General features: G+C 50.2%; 1 protein-coding gene across 2 annotated transcripts in view; it reads left to right on the forward strand.

Moving 5' to 3' along the window:
- Eln (elastin) overlaps window positions 1–23,681 on the forward strand; it is a 44,165-nt gene extending 20,484 nt beyond the window's left edge. The window contains exons 11-37 of one of the 2 annotated variants that reach the window (XM_041648997.1): window positions 734–805; window positions 1,488–1,517; window positions 2,358–2,429; window positions 2,983–3,024; window positions 3,421–3,465; window positions 3,756–3,803; window positions 6,333–6,422; window positions 6,507–6,566; window positions 7,254–7,433; window positions 8,501–8,554; window positions 9,070–9,159; window positions 9,763–9,810; window positions 10,365–10,466; window positions 12,387–12,455; window positions 13,946–14,104; window positions 14,188–14,247; window positions 14,605–14,709; window positions 16,021–16,059; window positions 18,063–18,170; window positions 18,263–18,322; window positions 18,673–18,795; window positions 19,810–19,848; window positions 20,003–20,053; window positions 20,685–20,729; window positions 21,168–21,197; window positions 21,892–21,942; window positions 22,700–23,681. In XM_041648997.1, coding sequence (XP_041504931.1) covers window positions 734–805; window positions 1,488–1,517; window positions 2,358–2,429; window positions 2,983–3,024; window positions 3,421–3,465; window positions 3,756–3,803; window positions 6,333–6,422; window positions 6,507–6,566; window positions 7,254–7,433; window positions 8,501–8,554; window positions 9,070–9,159; window positions 9,763–9,810; window positions 10,365–10,466; window positions 12,387–12,455; window positions 13,946–14,104; window positions 14,188–14,247; window positions 14,605–14,709; window positions 16,021–16,059; window positions 18,063–18,170; window positions 18,263–18,322; window positions 18,673–18,795; window positions 19,810–19,848; window positions 20,003–20,053; window positions 20,685–20,729; window positions 21,168–21,197; window positions 21,892–21,942; window positions 22,700–22,743 — 1,916 coding nt within the window. In that variant the 3' untranslated portion in view covers window positions 22,744–23,681. Of the gene's footprint in view, window positions 1–733; window positions 806–1,487; window positions 1,518–2,357; window positions 2,430–2,982; window positions 3,025–3,420; window positions 3,466–3,755; window positions 3,804–6,332; window positions 6,423–6,506; window positions 6,567–7,253; window positions 7,434–8,500; window positions 8,555–9,069; window positions 9,160–9,759; window positions 9,811–10,364; window positions 10,467–12,386; window positions 12,456–13,945; window positions 14,105–14,187; window positions 14,248–14,604; window positions 14,710–16,020; window positions 16,060–18,062; window positions 18,171–18,262; window positions 18,323–18,672; window positions 18,796–19,809; window positions 19,849–20,002; window positions 20,054–20,684; window positions 20,730–21,167; window positions 21,198–21,891; window positions 21,943–22,699 lie in introns of both variants that reach the window. The other variant, XM_041648996.1, reaches the window with a different exon arrangement.
- Window positions 23,682–25,854: the final 2,173 nt, after the last annotated feature.

Consider the following 25,854-nt stretch of genomic DNA (forward strand, 5'->3'; position numbering starts at 1 on the left):
TGGATCTCTAACTTACAGCTGAGGTCCACCGAGGCTGAAATCAGGCACAGATGAGTTGGGATTAAGAGTCGAATCTTCCAGCCAGGCCTAGTGGCACAGGCCTGCTACCCCAGCCATTTAGAAGGCTGAGATAGGTGAATCAGAAGTTCAAGTCTGGCCTGGACAACTTAACCAGTCTGTCTGTTTCCAAAAGAAGAGCACTAGGGGTGGGGCCATGGCTTGGCATTAGAGTACCCACCTAGACTCTCCTAGTGTGGGGCTGGGGTGTGGCTCAGTGGTAAAGCTCCTGCCTAGAATACCCCAGTGAGGGGCTGGAGGTGTGGCTCAGTGGTAGAGCCCCTGCCTAAAATCCCCCAGTGAGGGGCTAGGTGTGGCTCAGTGGTAGAGCACCTGCCTAGAATCCCCCAGTGAGGAACTGGGGCATGACTTGGTGATAGAACAACTGCCTAGAATCCCCAGTGAGGGGTTAGTGCATGTTTGTGACCCTGGATTCAATTTCACAGCACTACCAAAAAATAATAAATAAATAAATAAATAAATAAATAAATCATCTCTGAGCTTGAGCCACACAGGGGAAGGAAGTCCCCACCAGCTGGTCCTTGCTTTACTTGCCCTGTGAGCCTGTAATTGGCCATCAGTACAGAAACAGATTAGTTAATAGACCTAAGGTGGGCAGGGGTTGCCAAGCAGAGTTTCCCTTCTCTCACTGTCCACCCATGTGTTTGCCCATCAGGAACTCGGTTCCCAGGTGTGGGGGTACTCCCTGGAGTTCCCACTGGCACAGGAGTCAAGGCCAAAGGTCCAGGTATGGACAGCCAACTGTGCTGGGGGTCAGGGTAGGATCCTCTGTCAGCCGACAAGCCGTGCTGATCTGGGGTGTAAGGGATACCTTGGGATTCTAGGCTTATTTGGGGACTTCTGTGGGGACAGGGAGGCACTTCTTATGTCCCAGCCCTGCTTCTACTGGCTAGGAAGAGCAGAATGCTGTTCAGAAAGCCCGAAGAGTAACCCTGACTTAATCCCAAGAAGGCTGAGGCAAGAGGTTTGAAAGTTCAAGGCCAGACTGGGCAACCTAGTGGACTGGGCCACTGTTTCAAATTCAAAGTAAAAAGAGGGCTGAGGGGTAAGGCTCAGTAGTAGAGCACTTGCTTGGAAAGCCCTATTGAGTCAAGTAGTGATAGTGTACACTTAATCCCAGCACTTGGGAGGCAGAGGCAGGTGGATCTCCAATTAACAGGACAATCAGGGCTACTCAGAGAAACCCTGTCTAGAAAACAAAGAACAACAAAAAAAAAAAACTAGAGAATGAATGGGGCAGGATAAGCTTAGTTTAGTCATGGAGGTCTTGCCTAGAATCCCCCAGTGAGGGGCATGGGCCGTTGCTCAGTGGTAGATCTCTCGTCCAGCATAAACAAAGGAATGGAGCCAGGGCTCTGTGCCCTGCACCCTCAGCACTGGGTTGCAGTGATAGCTCTTTATCTTTGCAGGTGGAGGTGGTGCTTTTGCTGGAATCCCAGGTGAGTTGAAGCTGTTCTCCCTAGGTAAGCTAGACACCCAGAAACCTAGCCATGCCTGCCCCATCTCCCTCATGTCTCTCGCTGCAAGGCTTGATAAAGAGTTTAGCACACAAGTATGTGGACCTAAACTCCATCCCAGAACCCACATTCTAAAACTTTATATATATATATATATATATATATATATATATATATATATATATGAGATATATAGATAGATAGATAGATAGATAGATAGATAGATAGATAGATAGACAGGTAGGATTCAACCCAAAGTGTCATCAGTCCCAGGCCACCATGATCCCATAACTCAGTGGTTCCCCACCTGTGGGCCACAACTCCTTTGGGGGTTGAGCGACACTTCCACAGGGGTCATTTATCAAATATCCTGTATATCAGATATTTGTGTTATGGTTCACAACAGCAGCAACATGACATTTATGAAGCAGCAATGAAAATATTTCTATGGCTGGGGGTCACACAATGTGAGAAACTGAATTAAAGTGTCACAGCGTTAGGAAGGCTGAGAACCACTGCTCTAAGCCAAACTCCATCGATGTGGATCCAAAATGAACCAAGATACCCAGCAGTGCCCTAAGGCAGCACAGAGGAGTGCAGGAGTGTGACTCTGGGCTCCTGCCAGTCCATGGTTTACCACTGGGTAGTGCTTATCTGACCTGTGACAAAGGGACAGTGAGGCCCTCTGTGCAGGATGGTTCCTGAGTGCCATGGGGAACAATTTCCCTCCATCTGAATATCGTAGACTGACTGACAAGGGGTTGAAAAAAGGGCTGTTACCCCAAGGCCTGGGACTCTAATTTACTTTCTCTATTCTTGCAGGGGTTGGGCCCTTTGGGGGACAGCAGCCTGGTGTCCCACTGGGTTACCCCATCAAAGCACCAAAGCTGCCAGGTAAGCCAGAGTTGGTTTCAAGATGCTTGACCAGGATGGAGGGAGATGGTCCAGGGGGCAAGCACTTGCTGCACAAGTGTGTGTGTGTGTGTGTGTGTGTGTGTGTGTGTGTGTATATATAATGTGTGTGTGTATATATGTGTGTGTGTGTGTATATATATATGTGTGTGTGTATATATATGTGTGTGTGTATATGTGTGTATACATATATATAAATTTGTACACACATATATATACAAATTTGTACACATACAAACACATCCATCCATATCATCACTCCTTCTCTTCACCCATTCCTCTACATCCATTACTTCTACCCTTTTATCTCCCATTATCCTGCCTTCCTCCTACCTATCCCGTTCCATTCATCTATCCATCACTTCTTCCTTATCCCAATTCATCTCTCCATCCATCCCTCCTCTCCTGCATCACACATCCATCCCTCCATCCACCCACATACCCTACCTACCCCTTCCTCCCACCCCTGTGCCTACCCTAACTATCTATCCATGCACTGATCTTTTATCCCATCCATCCCTTGCTCTGCTCATAGGTGGCTACGGACTGCCTTATACCAATGGGAAGTCACCCTATGGTAAGTAGGCCCTCATGGATTTGTGGCGTTCTGACCCTTTCCTGCTCTGTGGGCCTGGCAAGGGTACTGAGGCCCCAGCCGTGGGCCAAAAATACACCCAGCTAGACTGGAGTAGGAGCAAGGTGCTAGAATAAAAGTTCTCAAAGAACAAAGGCTGGCTCTGGGGACGTGGGCTAGCATTCAGTCCTGGTCTTATTGCTAATCACAACACCCTAAGCAAGCCATTATTTTCCTTCTCTAAGCTTCAGTGTCTTTGTAAAACGGGATGTCAGCCCCTATGCATGCTTGTATCTGTATACACTTTGGTTGTGTTGGGGGAGGGACCCCAGATGAATGGAACAGGGGAGGGCAGAGTGTGACGTTTGTGTGAGTGACAACCAAGGATCTTCTTCACAGGAGTGGCTGGTGCAGGGGGCAAGGCTGGCTACCCAACAGGGACAGGTAAGGAAGTAAAAAAATCTCACTTGCTTACAGCCAAAGGAACACCAGTGTCCCCCCCCCCCCCCCACCACCAAGCTCCAGGGACTATCCCAAACACAAGCTTGCCCATCTTGCATGAAGACATTGGGCCAAGCCGAGACTCTGATCTGGGTAGGGGCAGCTCTTTGGCCTTTACTAGCTATGAAGTCCCCAGCTACATCTGGGTGTCTGTGGGGCTGGGAGCATGGGACTCTGGAGATACCTAGACATCAGCACCATGTTTAGTGTCCCCCTCATCTCCCCTCTTCCAGGGGTTGGATCACAGGCGGCGGCAGCAGCAGCTAAAGCAGCCAAGTATGGTGAGTACACTGGAGTCCTTGCCAGCTTCCAGGCTCCCACCTCCCCCATCCTGCGATGGTCAGAAGAATAACAAGCCAGATGGTTTCTGTGTCCCCTTCTTATCCCCCTTTCAACAAGACCCATACATATGGCTCTCCCTTCCCCCCATCCATCTCTCTACCTGTCCCTCCATATCTCCCTCCCTTCCCTCATCCATTCATACCCTACTCACCCATCAACCCCTCTGTTCTTCAATCACTCATCTCCACCCATTCATCCATCCTTCTCTCTATCTACACTCCCTCTTTTCTTTATCCCACCCTCCATCCATCCATTCATTCCTTCACCTCTCTCTTCCAGCATCTCTCCTTATCCATCCTGTATTGTTCCTCCTCTCCTTCCATCCTTCAACCTCCCTCCATCCCCTATTCTTCCTCACTCTATTCATTCATCCACCCATCTAACCTTCTCTTCCTTTTCCCTCCATCCATCCATCCATTCATCCATCCATCTCCTATTCATCTAGCTATCCTACCCATCTTCCTCCCACACCTATCCCTTTCCTAATCACACACACACACACACACACACACACACACACACACACACACTATACCCATCCCTCCATCCAGCCATCTCTCTTATCCATTCACCTACCCATCCTCTACCCACTCTATGCCTCCTTTTATCCCTCCTCGAGCCTTCCTCTCTCCATCCCCGCATCCTTCCTTTCCTTCATCCATCACCCCTTTCTCCACCCGCCTATCTCAGGGGCTATGGACAAAGCCCCGCAAGCCATTATTTCTCTGCAGGGAAACTGATAGAAGGTTATTGGAGAAAGTGACCTGTCATTTAAGGCCCTAGCAGACAGGGAGAGTTTGCCGTGTGAGTCAGACAGAAAGAACCGAGGGTGAGGGCTCAGCATTTAGAAGGGGGCGATAGGGACATTGGAAGTTTGAGGCCTTCCTTTGCTACATAGCAAGTTTGAGGCTATCCTGAGCTACACGAGGCCCTTCTCAAAACAAAAACAAGAGATGAAGAAGGCCGCAGAGCTTAAAAGACGAGTGTCTTGGTGATTGGAGAGAGAAATAGCAGCAGTATCTGTAGAAGAATGTTTTAATGTTATACATCCATTTCACATACAAAAATGTAACTCCCCCCCCCATCCACACAATCCCTGGGACAGCCTAGCTGTGAAAATGGCATGGTGGGAGTGTGGTGTGGTGGTGCCATGTCCTTCCAGTAGACAAAGCGGGCATCTTCTCCCTCTTCAGATAGAGACCAGTCCACTAGGAAAGCCTTCTCCCCTGTCCCCAGCCCAGAAGGCCTTCCTGTTTCCAGGTCAGGGGCAGGAAGGTAGGACAGAGTTAGAGGAAGAACTGACCCTGCCTTGCGGAGGCCCCCGGGCTTTTCTCCAGGCACAGCGGCCCCTTGGTGGATCAGGCTTGGTGGGAATAGCTGGGATATGGGAGCTGGAGAGCCTGGAGAGAGGGGCTGCCAGAGCCGGGCAGCCAGACACTTGGATTATGAATTTGGCTGAGTCTTCGGAACACAGGGAAAGGAAGCCTTCAGCATTCCTTTGGGGGCCCCTCTGGCCCAAGGAACGGAGCTTGTGGTTTCTCAGTATGTAGCAGTGATTAGAGAGGGGTTTGTCTGTGAACATCAGACTCCCTTAATAGGCGTGTGGAAATGGACACTTCAGAGGCAAACCCAAGAACCCTGGGGTAAGAACCTTCCCAAGCAAGCCCATGTGGACATGCTGAGGCTTGTTCCTGGGTGAGCGAATGGTGGGTAAAAAGCCAGCACCCTGCCTGGAAGCCGTGGCAACAGGACTGAGAGTTCAAGGCCAGCCTGGGCTACCTAGTTGAGATCCTGTCTCATAAAAGAGCAGGCAGTAGGAGGCCTAGGGAGATAACCCAATTGGTACAGTGCTTGCCACACAAGCATGAGGACCCGAGTGCCATGCGCCATAATCCACATTAGAAAGGCAGGCGAGGTGGCACATATCCGTGATCGTAGCGCTGGAGTCACCATGGTTAAAGCGTGTGCTTTGTAAGCATGAGGACTGGAGTCCGGGTCCCCCAGAAACCCACATAGGTGACCCATCTATAATTCCAGCCTTGGAAGGCAGAGGTGGGGAATTCCTCAGAGTCAAGCTGGCTAGTAAGGCGAGCCATATTGATTGGGAGAGCCCGCCTCAATAAATAAAGTGACGGAACACCGGGGATGAGTCCCGGAAATCAGCCTTGGGCCTCCGCATGCATGCACGGACAGATGCGTGAACACCCACGTGTATGTGCTCCCACATGCATGGAAAAACACGCATATCCACATACATGGGCGTGCATGTGACAAAGAGAAAAAGAAAAAAGTTCCTGAGACAGTGTCCCTCAAAATTAACCTCCGGCCCTGACACTCGTGTACATACACAAGTACACACACCACACACACACACACACACACACACAATATATACTGGCACCCCTGGAGCCTTCCTTTCTGGCCTCAGAAGTCTGGGGAGCCACATGGTGCTATCCCTGTCCCAACAGGTGCTGGAGGAGCTGGAGTCCTTCCTGGTGTTGGAGGGGCTGGCATTCCTGGTGGTGCTGGCGCAATTCCTGGGATTGGAGGCATTGCAGGTAATGCTTCTCCCAGCTGGAGGGTGGAGGTGTCCTTGAGGAGCCACCAGGGCAGAACCTCACCCTCTGTGCCTGTCTTTTCAGGTGCTGGGACTCCCGCAGCAGCTGCTGCTGCAAAGGCTGCTGCTAAGGCTGCTAAGTATGGTGAGTGTCCCCCGAGAAGCAGCAGGTTGCGGCTCTGCATGAACACTGAAACTCCATGAGGAGGGGTAGACTTTGCCTCTGATCACGTCGGGCCACTCTGACCACCCCAGAGGGAGGCTTTTGCCCACCCTGGTTGCTTTACCTGGAAGGCAGCTCCTTTTCTGCATGGACTTGGCAGGAGAAGAGATACTACCATACATAACCTGCCTAGAATCCCCCAGTGAGGGGCTGGGGTGTGGCTCAGTGGTAGAGCAGCTGCCTAGAATCTCCAGAGAGGAGCTGAAGATATTACTCAGTAGTAGAGTGGTATTATATGCAAAATCCTGGTTTCAATTCCCAGTACTGCAAAATAAAACATAATAACAAAACAACAAAAACAAAACAAACAAACAAACAAACAAAAACTCACAGCATAGGTGCCTACAACGGACATTTGATTTTGCCTTGGAATTGACCATGTTCTTCCCAGCTACATATCCAAACTAGAGGTCTCTCTGGGCTCCATCTTAGTACACTTCCAGCTCTCCAATGAGTTGGATCCTTGTAGAGAATCACCAACCCATCTGCATGTGATTCTGTACTCAGGATAGACTGTGTGGTCCCAAAGCTGACCTATATATCTGCCCTGGGAGGCCTACAGAGGTTCTCACAAGGCTTAGTCTGAGACAATCCTCTTTCCATCTACAGGAGCTGCTGGAGGCTTAGTACCTGGTGGACCAGGAGTTAGGGTCCCAGGTGTTGGAATCCCAGGTGTTGGGATCCCAGGTGTTGGTGGTATTCCAGGTGTTGGTGGCATCCCAGGTGTTGGAATCCCAGGTGTTGGGGGCATCCCAGGTGTTGGGGGCCCAGGCATTGTGGGTGGACCAGGTAAGTTGGGCTCTATGTGTTTGTATTTATGTGTGTGTGTGTGTGTGTGTGTGTGTGTGTGTGTGTGTGTGTGAATGCAATGTAGAGTATTGCCAAGACTTTGGCTGATCCCTAAGTCTTCTTCTTCATTCATCTATACATATTCTTGACCAAGTCCAATCTCCTCCTCTTTGGACTATAACAACTTTCTAACTAGCTTCCAGCAAAAGCAGCATCTCCAGCTTCCCTTTTAATTGACAGCAAGCTGCCGAGGCAGGAACCATGTCTTTCGTTAACATGGCCCCACCCTTAGCTAAGTAGGTGCTCAGTAAATGGTGTATAGATGAGAAAGTGGATAGATTGGTAAATGGTCAAGTGTGTGGCCATAGAAGTGATCAAGTAGATGAGCAGCTAAACTAACCAATGTGAGCACAGCATGAATAGATGCGAGAATCGGTGAATACAGGGACTAATAGTTGGAAAGATGAATTAGTAGATTGAAAAAAAAACAGATGGATATGCAGGTAGGAAGCTACATAAGTGCTTAGAAGAACGGGTGTGTGGATACATGGGTGCATGGGTAAGTGTGTGGCTAAGATCAATGAATAGACTGGCAGACCGCTAGACAAGTTGATGGGTAGATGGATAGGTGGGCATGTAAGATATTGATAGATGGACAGTGGGATGGATAATCTGATGGACAGACAGGGTGGTGGGTAAGTAAGCTGATGGGTAGATGGGTGCATGATGGATAACTGAGTGATAGGTGTATGAGTTTCCATCCATTCATTCCTCCATCCTTCCATCCAGCCACATATCCATGCATATATTCTCCCATCCATTTATCTGTCTTATCCACCAATCTACAAACAGACAGAGAGCTAGTGGATGGGTGGATGGACAGTGATCTAAGGACAGAGAGCAAATGGAGAGACAGAGACAGGATAGAAGATGAATGGGTGAATGGACAAATAGCTCTACAGATAAAAAAAAAGATGGAGTAACAGACAGGTAGGCAGAGGGATATACAGCAACCATCTCTCCTCCATTCTCTCCTGAGAATTCTGTCCCCCTTGATCTCTCTCCAGGGGCTGTGTCACCAGCTGCTGCTGCTAAAGCTGCTGCCAAAGCTGCCAAATATGGTGAGTGCCCTGACCATCCCTGCTCTGGCTCCTGCTTGCCAGAGTGAAAGCCCTTCATCCTCTTGCTCAAAAGAGAGCAACTTGCTCAGGGAAAGCCCCAGACAGAGCTACTTGGAACCATTGGACCCCAGGATCAATTGTATCTCTCCAATTGTCTCCCACCATGAAGCCATACTGCTGAGTGATTGGCCCATCCCAGAATGACATTCCCAGTCTATACAGAGTCCCTAACTTCCCATGCTCTGGCCAAAGTCCTCTCAAAGGGCAGAAGTAAACCCACTCACTTCTCCATAACAAAGCAATGCTTTCCCATATATCCAGGAAAGAGAACCAGGGAAGACTCACACTTCATGAAGGAGACTGATCAGGGACCCCATGAATCCCAGTTTCTTGTCCTTAAGGACCAACTTAAAGGAAGCATGCATCGCATCCTTTTTCCCAGCCAATGAGCATTCTTCCAGAGTTTGCCCAGCCTCACAGGGGTCTCTTTTAATTGGATTCTTTCTCTTCTACAGGAGCCAGAGGTGGAGTTGGCATTCCAACATATGGAGTTGGTGCTGGGGGCTTTCCTGGCTACGGTGTTGGAGCCGGAGCCGGACTCGGAGGTATCCTTCCCCATGAGCTTATCTCTGAGTCTTGCAGGGAGTTGGGGAGTAGATGTGGGTTTTGGTGTGCTAGGGAAGAGAGAAGTAAGCTTTAGTGGATGGGAAAGCTGTGGTCCTTACTCAGCAGCAATCCAGGCAAAGGACCACCCATCCATCCATTTCTCCATCCATCTATCAATTCATCCATTCATCTCTGTCTTGTCCAACTATCTATCAATCCATTATCCATTCACTCATCTATTTATCCATCCATCTACCCATTAACCTATTGTATTTTCATCCATTAATCCATCTACCTAGTCATCTCATTTATCCACACATCTATGCATCATTCACCTCCTATTCATCCATATATCTATCCAAGTGTATGCACATACATCTCTCCAGCCATCTATGTATCCATCCACTTATCTACCCATCTACCCATCTGTATATCCATCCACCAATAGATACATCCATTCATCTATCCATTTACCTATCTGTCCATCAATCCATTCACACACCCATCCACTCCCCTGCCCCCCTGACCACCTGTCTTCCCACTGTCCCGTTCTTTTAACCCTTCTATCTATGTACCCACCTGTTCTTCTCTTTTCCTAGCAGGTGCAGGCCCAGCAGCTGCTGCTGCTGCTGCCAAAGCTGCTAAATACGGTGAGTAAATTTGCCATGTCTGATGCCATTCTCTCTGTGGAACCCAGGCTCTGAGCAAGGGCAGAGCAGCCTCACCCTTGGGCCTTCAGGGCAAAGATGCAAATCCACAGCCCCCATCTGCCTTCTAAGCCATGCCCAACTCTTCTACCTTTTCCATTTGCCATTAAGATTATTGGTACCTTGTTTACCAGCTCACTCCAAAAGAGTGAGTTGGAGATGCTGGACAATCCTGCCTCCTACCTCCCGCTCCATTTATCCATGCACACAAACATATATATGTATATGTGTATATATATGCACATGTGATTGGGTGGATAGTGGTGGATAAATGGATGGAAGGATGGATGGATGAATGGATGGAAGGATGGATGGATATATGGATGGATACATGGATGGATGGATGGATGGATGGATGGATGGATGGATGGATATATGGATGGATATATGGATGGATATATGGATGGATACATGGATGGATACATGGATGGATACATGGATGGATGGATGGATGGATGGATGGAGTAAACACAGGTGTTTATGGTTCTCTCCTCAAGGTGCTGGAGGAGCCGGAGGCCTGGGAGGCCTGGTGCCAGGTGTAGGAGCAGGTGGAGTACCAGGAGCAATACCAGGTGTACCAGGCACTGGTGGAGTGCCAGGTGAGCTGTGTTCCCCCATCCTGAGATGGGTTTGTATTGTTTTATGGAAGAGGTTTGGGGCTTGACATTTTACAGATAGGAAAACTGACCCCAAAGATGAGTGGGAGGAGGGGACAGTTTCCCCTAAAGCAGTTGAGTGAAGAGGAACACTCTGTAGGGACCCGGTTGCTCTCTGGAAAGCCTCTTCCTGCCTGGGGAGACTCAGCCAGCTCTGAAGATCCTCATGTAACCCAGAGTTGAATGACCTGCCTTTTACTCTGAGGAATTTCTAGTTTCTTGTCAACAGAGGACCCTTCATTCAGGTGACATTAGGTCCTTTCCCATCCACCAATCAGAGAGAAGAGAAAGATGATTTTAAAAACTTGGCATTTAAGGACAGCCTTTTTAGTTGTTGTTTTCCCGTTGGAAGATTTTTCTTCCATATTCTTCCCGCCACACCCAGGAGAAAACTGTCCTTCTGTATTTTTTACAGAAAGGAGCTAGGGCTGGGAGGTGCCTGAGTAATAGAGCACTTGCTGAACATGCAGAAGAACTTGGGTTCATTCCCAGTATTGCAAAGAAAGAAGGGGCACTCAGTGGGTAGAGGCACTTGCAGCCAAGCCTGACAACCTGAGTTCAAATCCTAAAACCCCACATACTAAAATGAGAGAAATGACTCCCGTAATTGCCTTCTAACTCCCAAATGTGTACTGGGGTGCACGCGAGCATGCACACATATAAATAAGTAAATGAACATGAAATTTTAAAAGGCACAAGAAAGGATGCTTGGGAGATGGTACAGGGATAGAAGCATCTGCATTGCAGTTAGTGTAGGGACCAGAGGTTGAATCCCCCAGAAACTACATAAAAGCCAGTGGACGTGGCAGCCTGCCTGTAATCTTAGCATATGGGAGGGAGAGATGGGGACTCCCCAGAGCAAGATGGCTAGCTAGTAACGGCGTATTCGACTGGTATGCTTAAATAAACAGATCAGCTCAAAACAACAGATATAATTTAATAATTGAAAATGGGGAAACTCACAGGATCGGGAACACCTTGCACAGAGAAGAGAGCTAGCACACCTGGATTCCCAGGTTTTCTTCCCTGGCCCCAGGCGGCCACACCCTAGCCAAATGTGATTGGCTGAGCTTCCCCATCCAGCTAGAACAGCTGAAACAGTGAGCTCTGAGTTCAGCGGAAGATGTTGCCTCAAAGTACAATGTGGGATCAGAAAGAAGACAAAGGTAGCCAGGCAGGGTGGCACACACTTTTGTCCCAGCACTCAGGAGGCAGAAGTAGGCAGATCTCTGAGGCTAGCCTTGTCTACAAAGCAAGTTCTAGGGTAGCTGGGCTGTTACACAGAGAAACCCTGTATTAAAAAACCACCAACAGAAGGAGGGAGAGAGGGAGGGAAGGAGGGAGGAAAGAAGAAGGACCTCTGTGAATGGTGTGATTCCTGTAGTATTTATAGAAAAAAAAAAAACCTGTTAGAAATCAAATTTTCCAAAACCGATCTGTATATTCAGTACTCCCTTAGTTAAATCCCACCCAAAAAAAATTGTAAATACGTGTGTGCACATGTGTTTAAAAATAAATAAAACATGAGGAAGGGGTCATTTCCTACAATAGCTTGGGATACAGGTTCTACTAGGAATTTTTTACTTAAGAGCATCCCAAACAGGACTGGGATCCCATAGGCTCAGAGATGCCTCTCGGCTCTTCGCTGAAACCCAAGCAAAACAGGGGCATGCCCAGGTGCCCTGCAGAGGGCATCAGCAGTACTATGCCTGAAGCCCAGGTCACCCACCTCAGCACCCTTCCCTGTCTCCAGGGTGAGGCCGTGGTACCCAGAGAGGGATACCCATGGGCAGACTCTGGAAGGGATGGGTAACAATGGGGAGGGGTATTGGGTATCATCTTATACTCCATTTATCCAAATAGGAGCAGGTACCCCTGCAGCTGCAGCTGCTGCCGCTGCTGCCAAGGCAGCCGCCAAAGCAGGCCAGTATGGTAAGTTGTCCCTATCTGTATCTGATCTTTGACCCTAGACCATAGCCTTCTCACATCTCCTGCTGAGGAGCTAAGGGTGATCTTGAACTCCTATTCCTCCTGCCTCTCCATCTCATATGCTGGGATTCCAGGCATGTGCTTTTCCATGCTTTGTGTATGCAGTGCTGGGGGCTAGAACCCAGGGCTTCCTGCATGCTAGGTAAGCACTCTATCAACTGAGCCACACCCCAAACCCTGAGTATGGGTTTTTCTCATAGCTTTTAGCTTGCCTGCTCCCCTTTAGCAATATAGGTCTGCCAACACCTCCATGGCCTTGCCCTATGCTGAAAGCTCCTGATACCCCAAGTCTAACTATGGCTGGTCCTCTTCTCAGTCTCAAGCTAGAGTCCAGCCTTATCCGCTTGAGGGGCTGTATTGCTCCTGCTTTCTCTTGACAGAGGTCAAGTTGACCCTTAGAGTCCCAAGAATGTATACATTTCCTGAATATGATTAACGGTGGATGCTCTACTTGTAGGAATTCAGCAGGGGTCCAGTCATATGCTGGGGCAGGGGCTTGGTAAAACTTGGCCTTGATGAATTTGGTAGCCAAGCCTAGTGGCACTGGTTTGTAATATCAGCTACTCAGAGAGCTGAGCAAGGACATTGAAAGTTCAAGGCCAGCCTGAGAAATCTAGTGAGACCCTGTCTCAAAGTAAATAATAAAATAGTGATGAAAAATCTGGGACCTTTTCACCCTTAGTGGTAGAGCCCCTGCCTAGAATCCCCCAGTGAGGGGCTGGGGTGTGGCTCAGTGGTAGAGCCCCTGCCTAGAATCCCCCAGTGAGGGGCTGGGGTGTGGCTCAGTGGTAGAGCCCCTGCCTAGAATCCCCCAGTGAGGGGCTGGGGTGTGGCTCAGTGGTAGAGCCCCTGCCTAGAATCCCCCAGTGAGGGGCTGGGGTGTGGCTCAGTGGTAGAGCCCCTGCCTAGAATCCCCCAGTGAGGGACTGGGGTGTGACTCAGTGGTAGAGCCCCTGCCTAGAATCCCCCAGTGAGGGGCTGGGGTGTGACTCAGTGGTAGAGCACCTGCCTAGAATCCCCCAGTGAGGGGTGGGGTCTGGCTCAGTGCTAGAACACTTGGATAGCATGTTCAAGGCCTCCCATTCATTCTCCAGTACTAAAAAAGGAGAAAGGAAAACTAACAAACAGCCAAAAAAAAAAAAAAAACCCTGCTTGTCCTCTGTCATCCTCAAGCCTCCAAGGTGCCCCTGTCCTTCAAAAGGTTACAAACTACTAAATTTACATCTGACTTTTATTACATAGGAGCAAAAAGAGGCCCTGCAAGGGATAGTATCTGCCCCAAGATCACACAGCAAGTTTTCGCCAGGGCTGAGAAGAGAACCCACAGCTTCTAACTCCTAGCTGTGTGCTCTTTTTTCGGCTCCTGCCTTCTTTGTTTGGGCCTTGATTATAGCTAAACTACAGGATTATAGAAACTACTCCTTCTCTTGTAGGTTTGGGCCCTGGCGTTGGTGGGGTTCCCGGCGGAGTTGGTGTTGGTGGGGTTCCTGGCGGAGTTGGTGTTGGTGGGGTTCCCGGCGGAGTTGGCCCTGGTGGTGTTACTGGCATTGGAGCTGGTCCCGGCATCGGCCTTGTACCTGGTGGTATTGGAGGTGAGCTGTGGTGGGTGAGTGGGTCCAAGAGTTCCCTGGAACCTCCACGGGTACCACCTTGAATGTCCTTTCTCTCTCTTCAGGAGCAGGGACGCCAGCTGCCGCCAAGTCTGCTGCTAAGGCAGCCGCCAAAGCCCAGTACAGTAAGTACATCGTGACTGCCCTCTCCTGTCCCCACCCACCTGGCCAGGGCACATTGCCCAAGCGCTGCCACAGGAAACAACCTCGCAGATACATCCTTACCATCTTTAGTTCCCCATGGTACCTAGAACAGGGCGCAGAAGCTACATAGTGAGAACCTGTCTCAAAAATAATAAATAATAATAATAAAAAACACATGGACTCTGGGGTGAGTTAGTAGAGGAGGACAAGGCTGGGTAGGAGGCTGCCACTGCCTTGGGGCCCCCTTTCTTTGGGGCCTGACTCAGCTCCTGAGTCTGAGCAGCACTACAGGGGCACAGGCCTACTATCTACAACCACTTCCTACCTCTTTTCTACAGGGGCTGCTGCCGGACTTGGCGCTGGTGTCCCTGGATTTGGGGCAGGTGCTGGTGTCCCTGGATTTGGGGCAGGTGCTGGTGTCCCTGGATTTGGGGCTGGAGCAGGTAAGGAAAATTCTAGAAATTGGATAGAAAGTGTCCTTAAACTCAGAGAAAGAGGGCCTGCCTCCTCCCAGGACTCTGTCCTTGTGTCTCCACACAGCATCTATTAGATTTTCCTAAGCAGGCAAAAGCAAATGGGTCCTAGGTAGATAAGGCAGGCCTGTGATCTAAGACACTCAGGAGACTAAGACTGAGGATTACAAGTCCAAGGACAGCCTACTCTAGAGAAAGCCTGCATAACTTTGTGAGGCGCTATCTTTAAATTGATTGATTGATTGATTGATTGATTGATTGATATAACCAGGGGCTAAAACTGCAGCTCAGTGGTAGAGCATCTTCCTAGAATGCCTCAATAAGAGGTTGGCCAGGTGGCTCAGCAGTAGAACACCTGCCTAGCACAGGTGAGGTCCTGGGTTTCATTTCTAGTAACAAGAGGAGGTGGAGCAGGTCGGATAATAGGTGAGGGACAGACTAGCCAAGCAATGCCAGGGTATGAGATTCTAGAGGGAGGTGTAAGAAGGCTGTAGCCTGGGGCTGGAGAGATGGCTCAGTGGTTAAGAGCATTGCCTGCTCTTCCAAAGGTCCTGAGTTCAATTCCCGGCAACCACATGGTGGCTCACAACCATCTTTGATGAGGTCTGGTGCCCTCTTCTGGCCTGCAGACATACACACAAACAGAATATTGTATACATAATAAATAAATAAATATTTAAAAAAAAAAGAAGGCTGTAGCCTGACCAAAAGCCCCCTAACACCCACAGACAAGAAGGTAGAAGTCTCTTCCTCTGGGCCAGATAGCCTTCCAGAAGGCCCCAGAGCAGTGGTTCTCAACCTGTGAGCCGCAACCTCTTTGGCAAATCTCTATCTTCAAAACTATTTACATTGCGATTCCTAACAGTAGCAATGAAATAGTCTTATGATTGCGGGATGATCGCAACATGAGGAACTGCATTCAAGGATGGTTGGGAACCCCTGCTCTAGGTAAAGGGGACCACTAGGAACCCCATCTGAGCCTCACTCTGTGCCCAGCCTCAGGCATGCAATGGTGGGCATGAAGTGGGGGACAAGAAGGGACAGATGAAGGGAAAAGGCACGAGCTACCCCTCCAGGAGTCCTAGATGAACAATGTCAAGGCTAAATACTAGAGTCCTGCACTTGCAAGTAGGGCCTCCTGACTAGAGTGCCATGGAGTTTCAGGGCTTGAGAAGAAACATGATCTAAGTAGAGGAAGTCAGGGCAGGCTTTCTGGAAGAGGCAGCAGCACCCCCAGGTTACAGAGCTCAGCAGCTGACCTCTCTTTCCCTTTTCCCGCAGTCCCTGGATCCCTGGCTGCATCCAAAGCTGCTAAATACGGTGAGTGTGGCATGCCACCTGGTCCCCTTGTCACCCCACCAGCCTTGACAGAATAGGACTGAGGTGCTCAGCACAGAGAAAGGCTAGCTAGGGGACATCTGAATGACGGTGGCAGACCTAGTGCCTGCCTATTGACCCCTGTGTTCATCAGCTGTCAGTGGCCAGCATGCCAGTAAACACCTATATTCCCTGCTCTTGGAAAGGGGAGGCAGGAGGTCACCCTTCGCTACATGGAGACTTCAAGGCCAACCTAATCTATAGGAAACCCTGTGTCATTCATAACAGCTCTCCAAACCTCACTATGACACTGACAGTTTTCTTGGTGCAGGGGGAGGCTTATAGCTGTTGGTCCCACAAGGCTTGGCAGCGTCAGCCTCGGCTCCACCCTTTGGCCTGTGGAGTCGTGGATACTTGTTCCTTGCGCAGGCATCCCCAGGCCTCCTCCCTCCTTTCCTGCCAGCGTGACTTTGCCTAACACCTGCCAGCCTGGAAGACGTGGCAGACCTGCCTGCCTTGCCACTTGGCACTCTGGCCAGACCCACACTGTCTGTGACCCCCACATTCCTGGCCTCCTCAAGAGCCAGGCAGGGGGGCCTCTACCAGGGATGCGCCAACTGGCTACAGTTTGTCCACTTGAGGCCAGTTTCCACCTCGGAAAATCCCATTCCTCAGCTACACATGCACACACACACACACACACACACACACACACACACACACACAGCCCCTGGTCACTCACAGCTTTCTCTCAAGTTTCTTGCTGGCTGCTCTTGGCCCTAGTCAACAGACATTGCCAGAAAAATACACCAAGGACTCCCTGGAAGAGCAGCCACCGGGTCATCTGCCTTAGGACCTTGAACACAGAATTCTTGTGTATATTCAAAACCTCTCCTTTGCCTCAACCTTCTCATCTGCAAAACTGGTGTGACTGCCAGGCATGGTGGTTCATACCTCTGAGGCTAGCATTTTGAAGGCTGAGGCAGGAGCATCTCAAGTTCAAAGACAGCATGGGCTAAATGGGGAGAGCCTGTCTCAGAAAATCAATAGAGAGATGAGCGCATGGCTCAGAGTTAGAACACCTGCCTATAATCCCCCAGTGAGAGGCTGGGGTGTGGCTCAGTGGTAGAGCCCCTGCCTAGAATCCCCCAGTGAAGGGCTGGGGTGTGGCTCAGTGGTAGAGCACCTGCCTAGAACCCCCCAGTGAGGGGCTGGAGTGTGGCTCAGAGGTAGAGCACCTGCCTAGAATCCCCTAGTGAAGGGCTGGGGTGTGGCTCAGAGGTAGAGCACCTGCCTAGAATCCCCCAACAAAGGGCAGAAGACATGTCTCAGTGGGAGAGTGCTTGCCTAGACTCCTCTAGTGAGGGCCTGGAGGTCTGACTCAGGGGTAGAGGGCTTGCCTAGAATCCCACAGGCCTCTGTTATGCCTTATGGCCCTAAGGCATGAACATATCTTTCAGACATAGGGGACTGAAGGCAGGCATGTTGGCACAGACCTATCACCCCTGCAGTCACGAGGCTGAGATGGGACAGGTAGAGCGTGAGTGCAAGGTCAGTCTCTGCCACTTGGTGAGATCCTGTCTCACTAGGAAAAAAGAAAAAAAAAAGATAAAAAGGATCCAGGCAGTGGTTGCACACACCTTTAATCCCAGAACTCGAAAGGTGGACACAGGTAGATCTCTGTGAGTCTGTGGCCAGTCTGGTCTACAGAATGAGTTGCAGGACAGCCAGTGCTATGTATGTTTGTATGTGTACACACACACACACACACACACACACCTGTCTGGAAAAACAAAAACAAACAAATAAAGCCAAGGCCAAAAGGAAAAAGTTCCAGGCATCAGAGCTCATGCCTAGAAATCCCAGCACTTGGAAGGTGGAGGCAGGGAAATCAGTTCAAAGTCAATCTTCAGCCACAAAGAAGCCCAAAGCCAACCTGAGCTCTAAGTAACCTGGTCTCAAATCAACAAAGATATAGGCACTGACCCTCAGTTCTCTCTCCACAGGAGCAGCAGGAGCTGGTGGCCTTGGAGGTGCTGGAGGTCTTGGAGGTGTTGGTGGCCTCGGAGGGCCTGGGGGTCTCGGTGGGGCTGGTGTTCCAGGTGGTGTAGCAGGTATGTTTTTGCTCTCCCCACAATGAAACTGGCTGGGGATGGAGACTGAGACCCCTGAAGCAGTCCTTCCTTGAGTCCCTCTGTGTCCCCAGGAGCTGCACCTGCTGCTGCTGCTGCTGCCGCCAAGGCTGCAGCCAAGGCTGCCCAGTATGGTGAGTAAGAATTCAGGCCGGGCGGTGGTGGCGCACGCCTTTAATCCCAGCACTCGGGAGGCAGAGGCAGGCAGATCTCTATGAGTTCGAGGCCAGCCTGGTCTACAAGAGCTAGTTCCAGGACAGGAACCAAAAGCTACGGAGAAACCCTGTCTCGAAAAATCAAAAAAAAAAAAAAAAAAAAAAAAAAGAATTCAGCCTCCCTGGCCTATCCTTGAACCCCTAGGGCCCGGCCATTTCCTGGTCATTAGGTACCCCAGAAGTGACCTGGGAGCTCAGGGATTCCCTTGGCAACAGGGCCTAATTATAAGCTTCTGACCAATGTGTGTAATGCATGGGTCTCTCCCCAGGTCTTGGTGGAGCTGGTGGACTGGGAGCTGGTGGACTAGGAGCCGGTGGACTGGGGGCCGGTGGACTGGGAGCCGGTGGACTGGGGGCTGGTGGAGCAATCCCTGGTGCTGCAGGCCTTGGAGGTAAGGAGTGAATGAGGTATCTGAGCGGGAGAAAGATATACATACTAAAGACAAGTGAAGACAAACACCTGTCATCCCAGCACTAGGGAGGCTAGGGCGGGAGGATCATTAGTTGGAGGCTAACCTGGGCTACACAGTGAGTTCAAGGTCAGCCTAGGCTATATTTAGACCCTACTTGAAACAAAGGGGTAGAAAGCTTAAGCAGGGAAGAGCCAGGTCTGCCCATTGACATAGAGGTACCAAAACCCATCTTCTCGGGGGCTGGAGAGATGGCTCAGAGGTTAAGAGCACTGACTGCTCTTCCAGAACTCTTCCTGAATTCAATTCCCAGCAACCACATGGTGGCTCACAACCATCTGTAATGAGGTCTGGTGCCCTCTTCTGGCTTGCAGGCATACACACAGAATATTGTATACATAATAAATAAACAAATATTTAAAAAAAAAACTATCTTCTCTATCGTTCAATCCACGAACTACCACAGGTGAGGGCTCATTAGCATAATGATGGTCAGACCCATTTCTCAGACAAGAAAAGTCAAAGACATCCCCAAAATCTCTACCACCATGGTGGATCTCTCTCTCTCTCTCTCTGCCTGCCCCCCATGTGTCTCCTACCTAAACAAGCCTTATGCTTAATATAAACTACTGGAGGTCTGGGGAGATAGTTCAGTGGTAGAGCCCCTGCCTAGAATCCCCCAGTGAGGGGCTGGGGTGTGGCTCAGTAGTAAAGTGCTTGCCTAGACTTCCCTACTAGTAAGTGGCCAGAAGCATTGTTCAATAGTAGAACACTTGCATAGCATGTGTGAGACCCTGGATTCCATCTCTAGCGTGAGCACACACACACACACACGAGGCTATTAGAATGATGGGTGTGTGAAGGAGGAGAGATGATGGAATAGTGAGATACGGGAGGCCATGTCATGGGCAGATGCTGATGAATAGATTAGCTAAGACGGCCTGAGTGGCAGGGAAAGGTGGCTTTCCTGAGCCCTCCTGTATCTGTTTCCCCTAGGAGTATCCCCAGCTGCAGCTGCTAAAGCAGCCAAATACGGTGAGTTTCCTCCATGCCCGCCCCCTCCCCAACACAGGTTTTTACCCCCATCACCATCACCATCACCCACACCTGCCCAGCTCATGGTACTCCCAAAAGGTCTTGTCCAAGATGTTATCCCCACCACCCTGACACCCCTCTGTCCTTTCCTCAGGTGCTGCTGGCCTCGGAGGCGTCCTAGGAGCCAGGCCATTCCCAGGTGGAGGTATGACCAGCTCTAGTGTTGTTCTTAGCTCTGCCTGGCTCTAGGAAACAAACAACAGGGTCCCAGACATTGAATTCACATGAGGGCCCAGGGTCGGAGATGGACAAATCACTCTAGGTCAGGAAACCAATGGGGCAGAGGGAGTGCCTTCCTCACGAGCTGAGGATAGTGCAACCAAGCTCATAACAAAGGCACAAGACACCACACAGGCAGATAAGACAAGGACAAGTTTAACCAAGAAAGTGACTTCCAGGCTCAGTAAAGCACTCACCCTCTCACTGAGTAGGCATGAAGACCTGAGTTCAATCCCCCATCACGGACATAAAATTTGCGAGCTGGGAAGGCAGTGACTGGAGGATCCCTGGGACTTGCTAGTCCAGCTAGTTTTGCCAAACTGGTGAAAAGAAAGAAGGGTTAGTAAGAGACCCTGCCTCAAAGTGAAAGGTAGAGAGCAAACACACACGCACACGCACACACACACACATACATGCACGCATGCATGCACCACAAAGAATGTGGCTTCTGTAGGGCACAGCAATAGGAAGGAGCTGGTTCCAGGCATCAAGGCCAGGTGGCAAGGCCAGAACGTGGCCTGCCACTATTCATCACCAACCCCAAATCTCTCCTGCAGGAGTGGCAGCAAGACCTGGCTTTGGACTTTCTCCTATTTACCCAGGTATGCCCAAGCGTCCTGCCCTGGGGCCCTGTCCTGGCTCTGCCAGGCCCTTCGCTCTCCTCTGCTCCATTCGCTTAGGAGAGTTGAGCTAATGTCTGCAGGAGACCCCAAGAGGAGGCCAGACCCCGATCTAACCTAAGGACACTTCTAAGATCAGGGGACACTACACCAGCTTTTCTAAAGCATCTTTCACCTCTCTTGAGGTCCCTGGGAGTCGACTAGTTTCCCTATCATACATCTCCTGAGGTAAACTGAGGCTCCAAGACTGCTAAACACTGTTCCAAGGTCACACAGTGAGCAGAGATAGAGCTGAAGACTCCTGCTACCCAAGCCCAGGACTTGACCCTTCTTGTGTTACATGCCCTGCTCCAATCAGGGAAGGCATGAGGGGGTCCCAGAAGTGTGCCCACACTGACAGCTCTTCTTCTTACTTCATAGGTGGTGGTGCTGGGGGCCTGGGAGTTGGTGGTGAGTCTGCAGTAAAAAGATATAAACTAGCCATGTTGGTGGAAGGAATCTTAGCTCTGGTGGGGAGGGGAGGAGGTGCAGATGGGAGTGAAACAGAAGGATCAAAGTTCAAGACTAGCCTGGGATACAGAGAGAGTTGCAGACAACTTGATCAACTTAGCAAAACTCTGTCTCAAAGTTTTTTTATAAACAATTTTTTTTTTTTTTGTTTTTCGAGACAGGGTTTCTCTGTAGCCTGTCCTGGAACTAGCTCTTGTAGACCAGGATGACCTCTAACTCATAAACACTTTTTAAAGGGCTGGTGATGTAAATCAATAATAGAGTAGGTGCTTAGAATCGCCTCATAAGAGGCTGGGACCATTACTTAGTGATAGAGCACCAGCCTAGAATCTCCCAATGAGGAAACAGGGCATGGCTCCATGGTAGAGCCCCTGCCTAGAATCCCCCAGTGAGGGGCTGAGGTGGGCTCATCTGTAGAGCATTTTCCTAGAATGCACTAGGCCCAGATTCCATCCCTAGTACTATGTAGTTTGGTTCTGGGGACTAAGAACCCACCAGGGTGGGTGCGCTGATTGGCAGGGAGGTCTTGGGAACCTACAAAAACAGGCCAGAGCTAGCACACGGTGAGGATGCTGGGAGAGGTAGGGGAGCCCAAGATCTATCCTATCTCATCCTCTGCTACCAACCCCCACAGGAAAACCCCCGAAGCCCTATGGAGGAGCCCTTGGAGCCCTGGGATACCAAGGTAAGTAGAGAATTTGTCCATAGGGAAGAAAGAGGCGAAATCAGAGATCAATTCGCATCCCACCAGCCTGGGCTAGAGTAGAGGTGCCTCCATGCAGATCGTCAGAGCTCGGATCAAGTCTAGGGTCCTCCATGCACCTCCAGTGTGACCTGGACGTTTTTATCCATATCCCTTTGCTCTGCCTACACCTGCACAGAGGAGTCTAGGACTTACAAGCGACAGTGAGGACTTCCAGGATGGGCCATTTGCTTGGCGCCACCAGGTGGCGCTAAGAGGCCACATCTAGCAGAAACTGCATGATGGCTGTGCACCAACCTGTGGTACCTCCCTACCCCAGGTCATCTATGGCCAGGTTTGTTGAACAGGGCACTCAGGAGGCTGAGGCAGCAGGATTTTGAGTTAGAGGCCAGCATGAACTCCGTAAGGAGACAATCTCAACAGCTCCATCGCCATACAAAAAGAAAGAGAGAGAGAGAGAGTTGGCTGAGGATACAGCCCTGTTGATAGAACGCTTGCCTAGCATGAGCTAGGTTTCCTCCTCAGCACAGCATAAAACCAAGCAAGGTGGTGGGTGCCTGTAATTTCAGGACTCAGGAGGTAGAGACGTGAGGATCGTGAGTTCAAGGCCATCCTCAGCTCCATACTGAATTCATGGCCAGCTTGAGCTATGAGCCTCTGGAAGCAGAGGAGACAGAGACTCAAAGTAGCCCACAGGGACCAAACTGACCATAACTGTTTACGCCTCCTTCCAACCCAGGTGGGGGCTGCTTTGGGAAATCTTGTGGCCGGAAGAGGAAGTGATCTTCTGGAGACCCCTGACTCGCGACCTCATCAACGTTGGTGCTACTGCTTGGTGGAGAATGTAAACCTTCCATGACCGCCCCCTACTCCATCCCTCTGACCCCCACCTGGGAGGGGACAACAGGCCAGTGGCCTTAGAAACCCACAGGACAAGGAAACCAGACAGCAGCGGCCATGTACCCCTAACCAGAAATATCCCCCCCCTCCATCAGAGGCCAGGGCGGGTGCCCCATCTCTTTCCACCCAGGAGCCCTCCACACAGTCTCCATCTCCAAGAGAAATTGGTGCTACATGTTGGTGCTTCTTTTTCGTGGGGGGAGGGAGGAGGGAAGGGGGTCCCAAGGGGACCCTCCCTTCCTTGAAACCCCTCTGTTAAGATGGTGCACATGTTTGTTGGGCAGTCCCACCTCCCCTGCCCATCAGGAGCCATCCCTGGATTCATCCCACTGGTACCCAAGTGCCGAAAGCCTTGGCGCTGGATCTGATGACACAATCCCTCTCTCTCTGGGTCCCTTGGCCCTGTCCCCCTCTACCAGTAGCTATTTCCCACATCTGGGACATCTTGGAGTCGGAAGGCTCCCCACACTGGGAATAGCTCCCTTGTTCTAGTGGAATCCACCTACCCCACCCATTCGTCCATCCATCCATCCGTCCATCCCGACTGCCTAGGGCCACTAGCTGGCTGGGCACACCTACTATCAACCTGGTTCACCTGTCATGGCAGCCTGTACCCTGTTCCCACGCCCGCCACACACCCCAAATGCTGGCCTGGGGTGCGAGGGGTTGTGTGGGCTGGGGCAGGACGATCCTCCCCACATGCAGTACTGTATCCCCCAGTCCCTTCCCGGAGCCACTCCATCACCGAGCATGTCCCACCGCCCCCACCTCTTTGTGTTTCGCTGTGATAGATCAATAAATATTTTATTTTTTGTCCTGGATATTTGGGGATGATGTTTGATTGTTGGTGTGCTTTTGGGTTTTATTTTTATGGTTAATTGGGGGAAAAGAAAAAACTTTTCTAATCTGAGGAGCTGTAACCTCAGGAGAAAATTCATTTTAATCGCTTTGGTATAACTCTGGATGAAACACACATTTTTTTAAAAACAACAAAAACAAAATAAGAAAAGAGAATTAACTGCTTTAGAAAAGACTAATAAATGAAAACCTTTTAAAGGAAATTGTCTTGGGTTTCTTTGCTTTATGTGTATGTGTTGGTGCGTGTGCAAGTACACACAAGGTGTGCGTAGAAGCCAGAGGACAACCCTGAGTGTTACCCTCCAGGAGCTGTCCACTCACCAAGCAGGCTAGTTTGTGTTTGCTTCCCCCCCCCCCCCCACCCGCCCCGCCGCTTCCCAAGAGCCCAGTTCCGGGGATCGAACTCAGATCATCATGCAAGCGTTCTTTTTTTTTTTTTTTGAGACAGGGTTTCTCTGTAGCTTTTTGGTTCCTGTCCTGGAACTAGCTCTTGTAGACCAGGCTGCCTCTGCCTCCCGAGGATTAAAGGCGTGCGCCACCACTGCCCGGCAACAGCAAGCATTCTATCAAGTGAGCCATCTCCTCGGCCACCTTTGTGTTTTATCATCTGCTTTCAACTTCTGGCCCAGTGATAAATTGGTTCTAATGTGAGGAATATCTACTGCCCAGGATATAGTGAGGAGGCTGTTGACCCAATTCAGCTGTTGTCACCTGGGGATATAAGTAAGCTAAGCAGTTGAGCTCCTGCCTAGAATCCCCCAGTGAGGGGCTGGGGTGTGGCTCAGTGGTAGAGGCCCTGCCTAGAATCCCCCAGTGAGGGCCTAGAATCCCCCAGTGAGGGGCTGGGGTGTGGCTCAGTGGTAGAGCCCCTGCCTAGAATCCCCCAGTGAGGGGCTGGGGTGTGGCTCAGTGGTAGAGCCCCTGCCTAGAATCCCCCAGTGAGGGGCTGGGGTGTGGCTCAGTGGTAGAGCCCCTGCCTAGAATCCCCCAGTGAGGGGCTGGGGTGTGGCTCAGTGGTAGAGCCCCTGCCTAGAATCCCCCAGTGAGGGGATCTGAGTGTCTGCCTGCAGTTTTGCAGTGAGGGGCTGGGACTGGGAAATCAGAGGCGGAGACTCATTCTCAACACTGGGGATAGGGTGGAGGAAGAGCTAACTCAAGAACCCTCAGAAGGCCACTGAAGTTCATGGATACCTTTCAGGAAAACTGCAGTGAAGGCAACCCAGCTTCTCCAAGAAAGTGGAAAAGGAGATCCATCCATCCATGCATCTTTTCAGTACTTCAATCCGAAGGAAAAAAAAATCACTTGCTGGTTTGACATCCTCTGCTCCCAGATTGGCAAGCCGTGACCTTGAGACCTAGGATTCCCTGCCTTGGTTCCTCACAAGTTGTTTGCTAGTTTGTTTCATGGTCCTGGGGGTTAAACCTTGGACATCATACATACTAGGCAATGCCCCACCACTGAGCTACAACCTCAGACCAGCTCATGACTTTAAATACCACAGAGGGGCCAGCCAGCTGTCTCACCAGCTTAATGAACTTGCTGTCAAGCCTGACAACATCAGTTCAAATCCCTGAACCTCCACCGTGGAAGGCGGGAACTGACTCTCACATGTGTGTCTCTGACCCTCAAATTAGTGTGTTACTAAATAGATGCTACATAAATAAATAAGTGTGATAAAAAAAATTAATACCAGCTGGGCTGCGGTCACTCATACCTGTAATCCCAGCACTCAGGAGGAGAGACAGGTGGATCTCTGTGAGTTTGAGACCAACCTGATCTACAAAGCAAGTTTCAGGTCGGCCAGAGCTGTTACTCAGGGAACCCCTGTCTTAAAGGAAAAGAAAAAGTAAAAGAAAAAAGAAATAGGAAAGGAAAGGAATACCGTGTATCTTAATGATTAACTGCCAAGTTGTTAAGTTTAGCATAAACCCAGGACTTGTATACCCAGGTCAATTCTGTATTTGCTTATTCGGGATGAGGTCTCCCTCCATAACCCAAGCTGGCCTCAAGCTCACAATCCTATTGTCTCAACTCCAGAGATTATAATCATGTGTGACCATTCCTGGTTTCAAGGCCAGCTCTAACATCCCCATCAGAAATCGCATAGACATGACCTAGCCTACAATTATTTCCTC

Source organism: Microtus oregoni, unplaced genomic scaffold (assembly GCF_018167655.1).
Source record: "Microtus oregoni isolate MIOR12 unplaced genomic scaffold, Mior012 000003F_ref0000135, whole genome shotgun sequence".
Lineage (NCBI taxonomy): Eukaryota > Metazoa > Chordata > Mammalia > Rodentia > Cricetidae > Microtus > Microtus oregoni.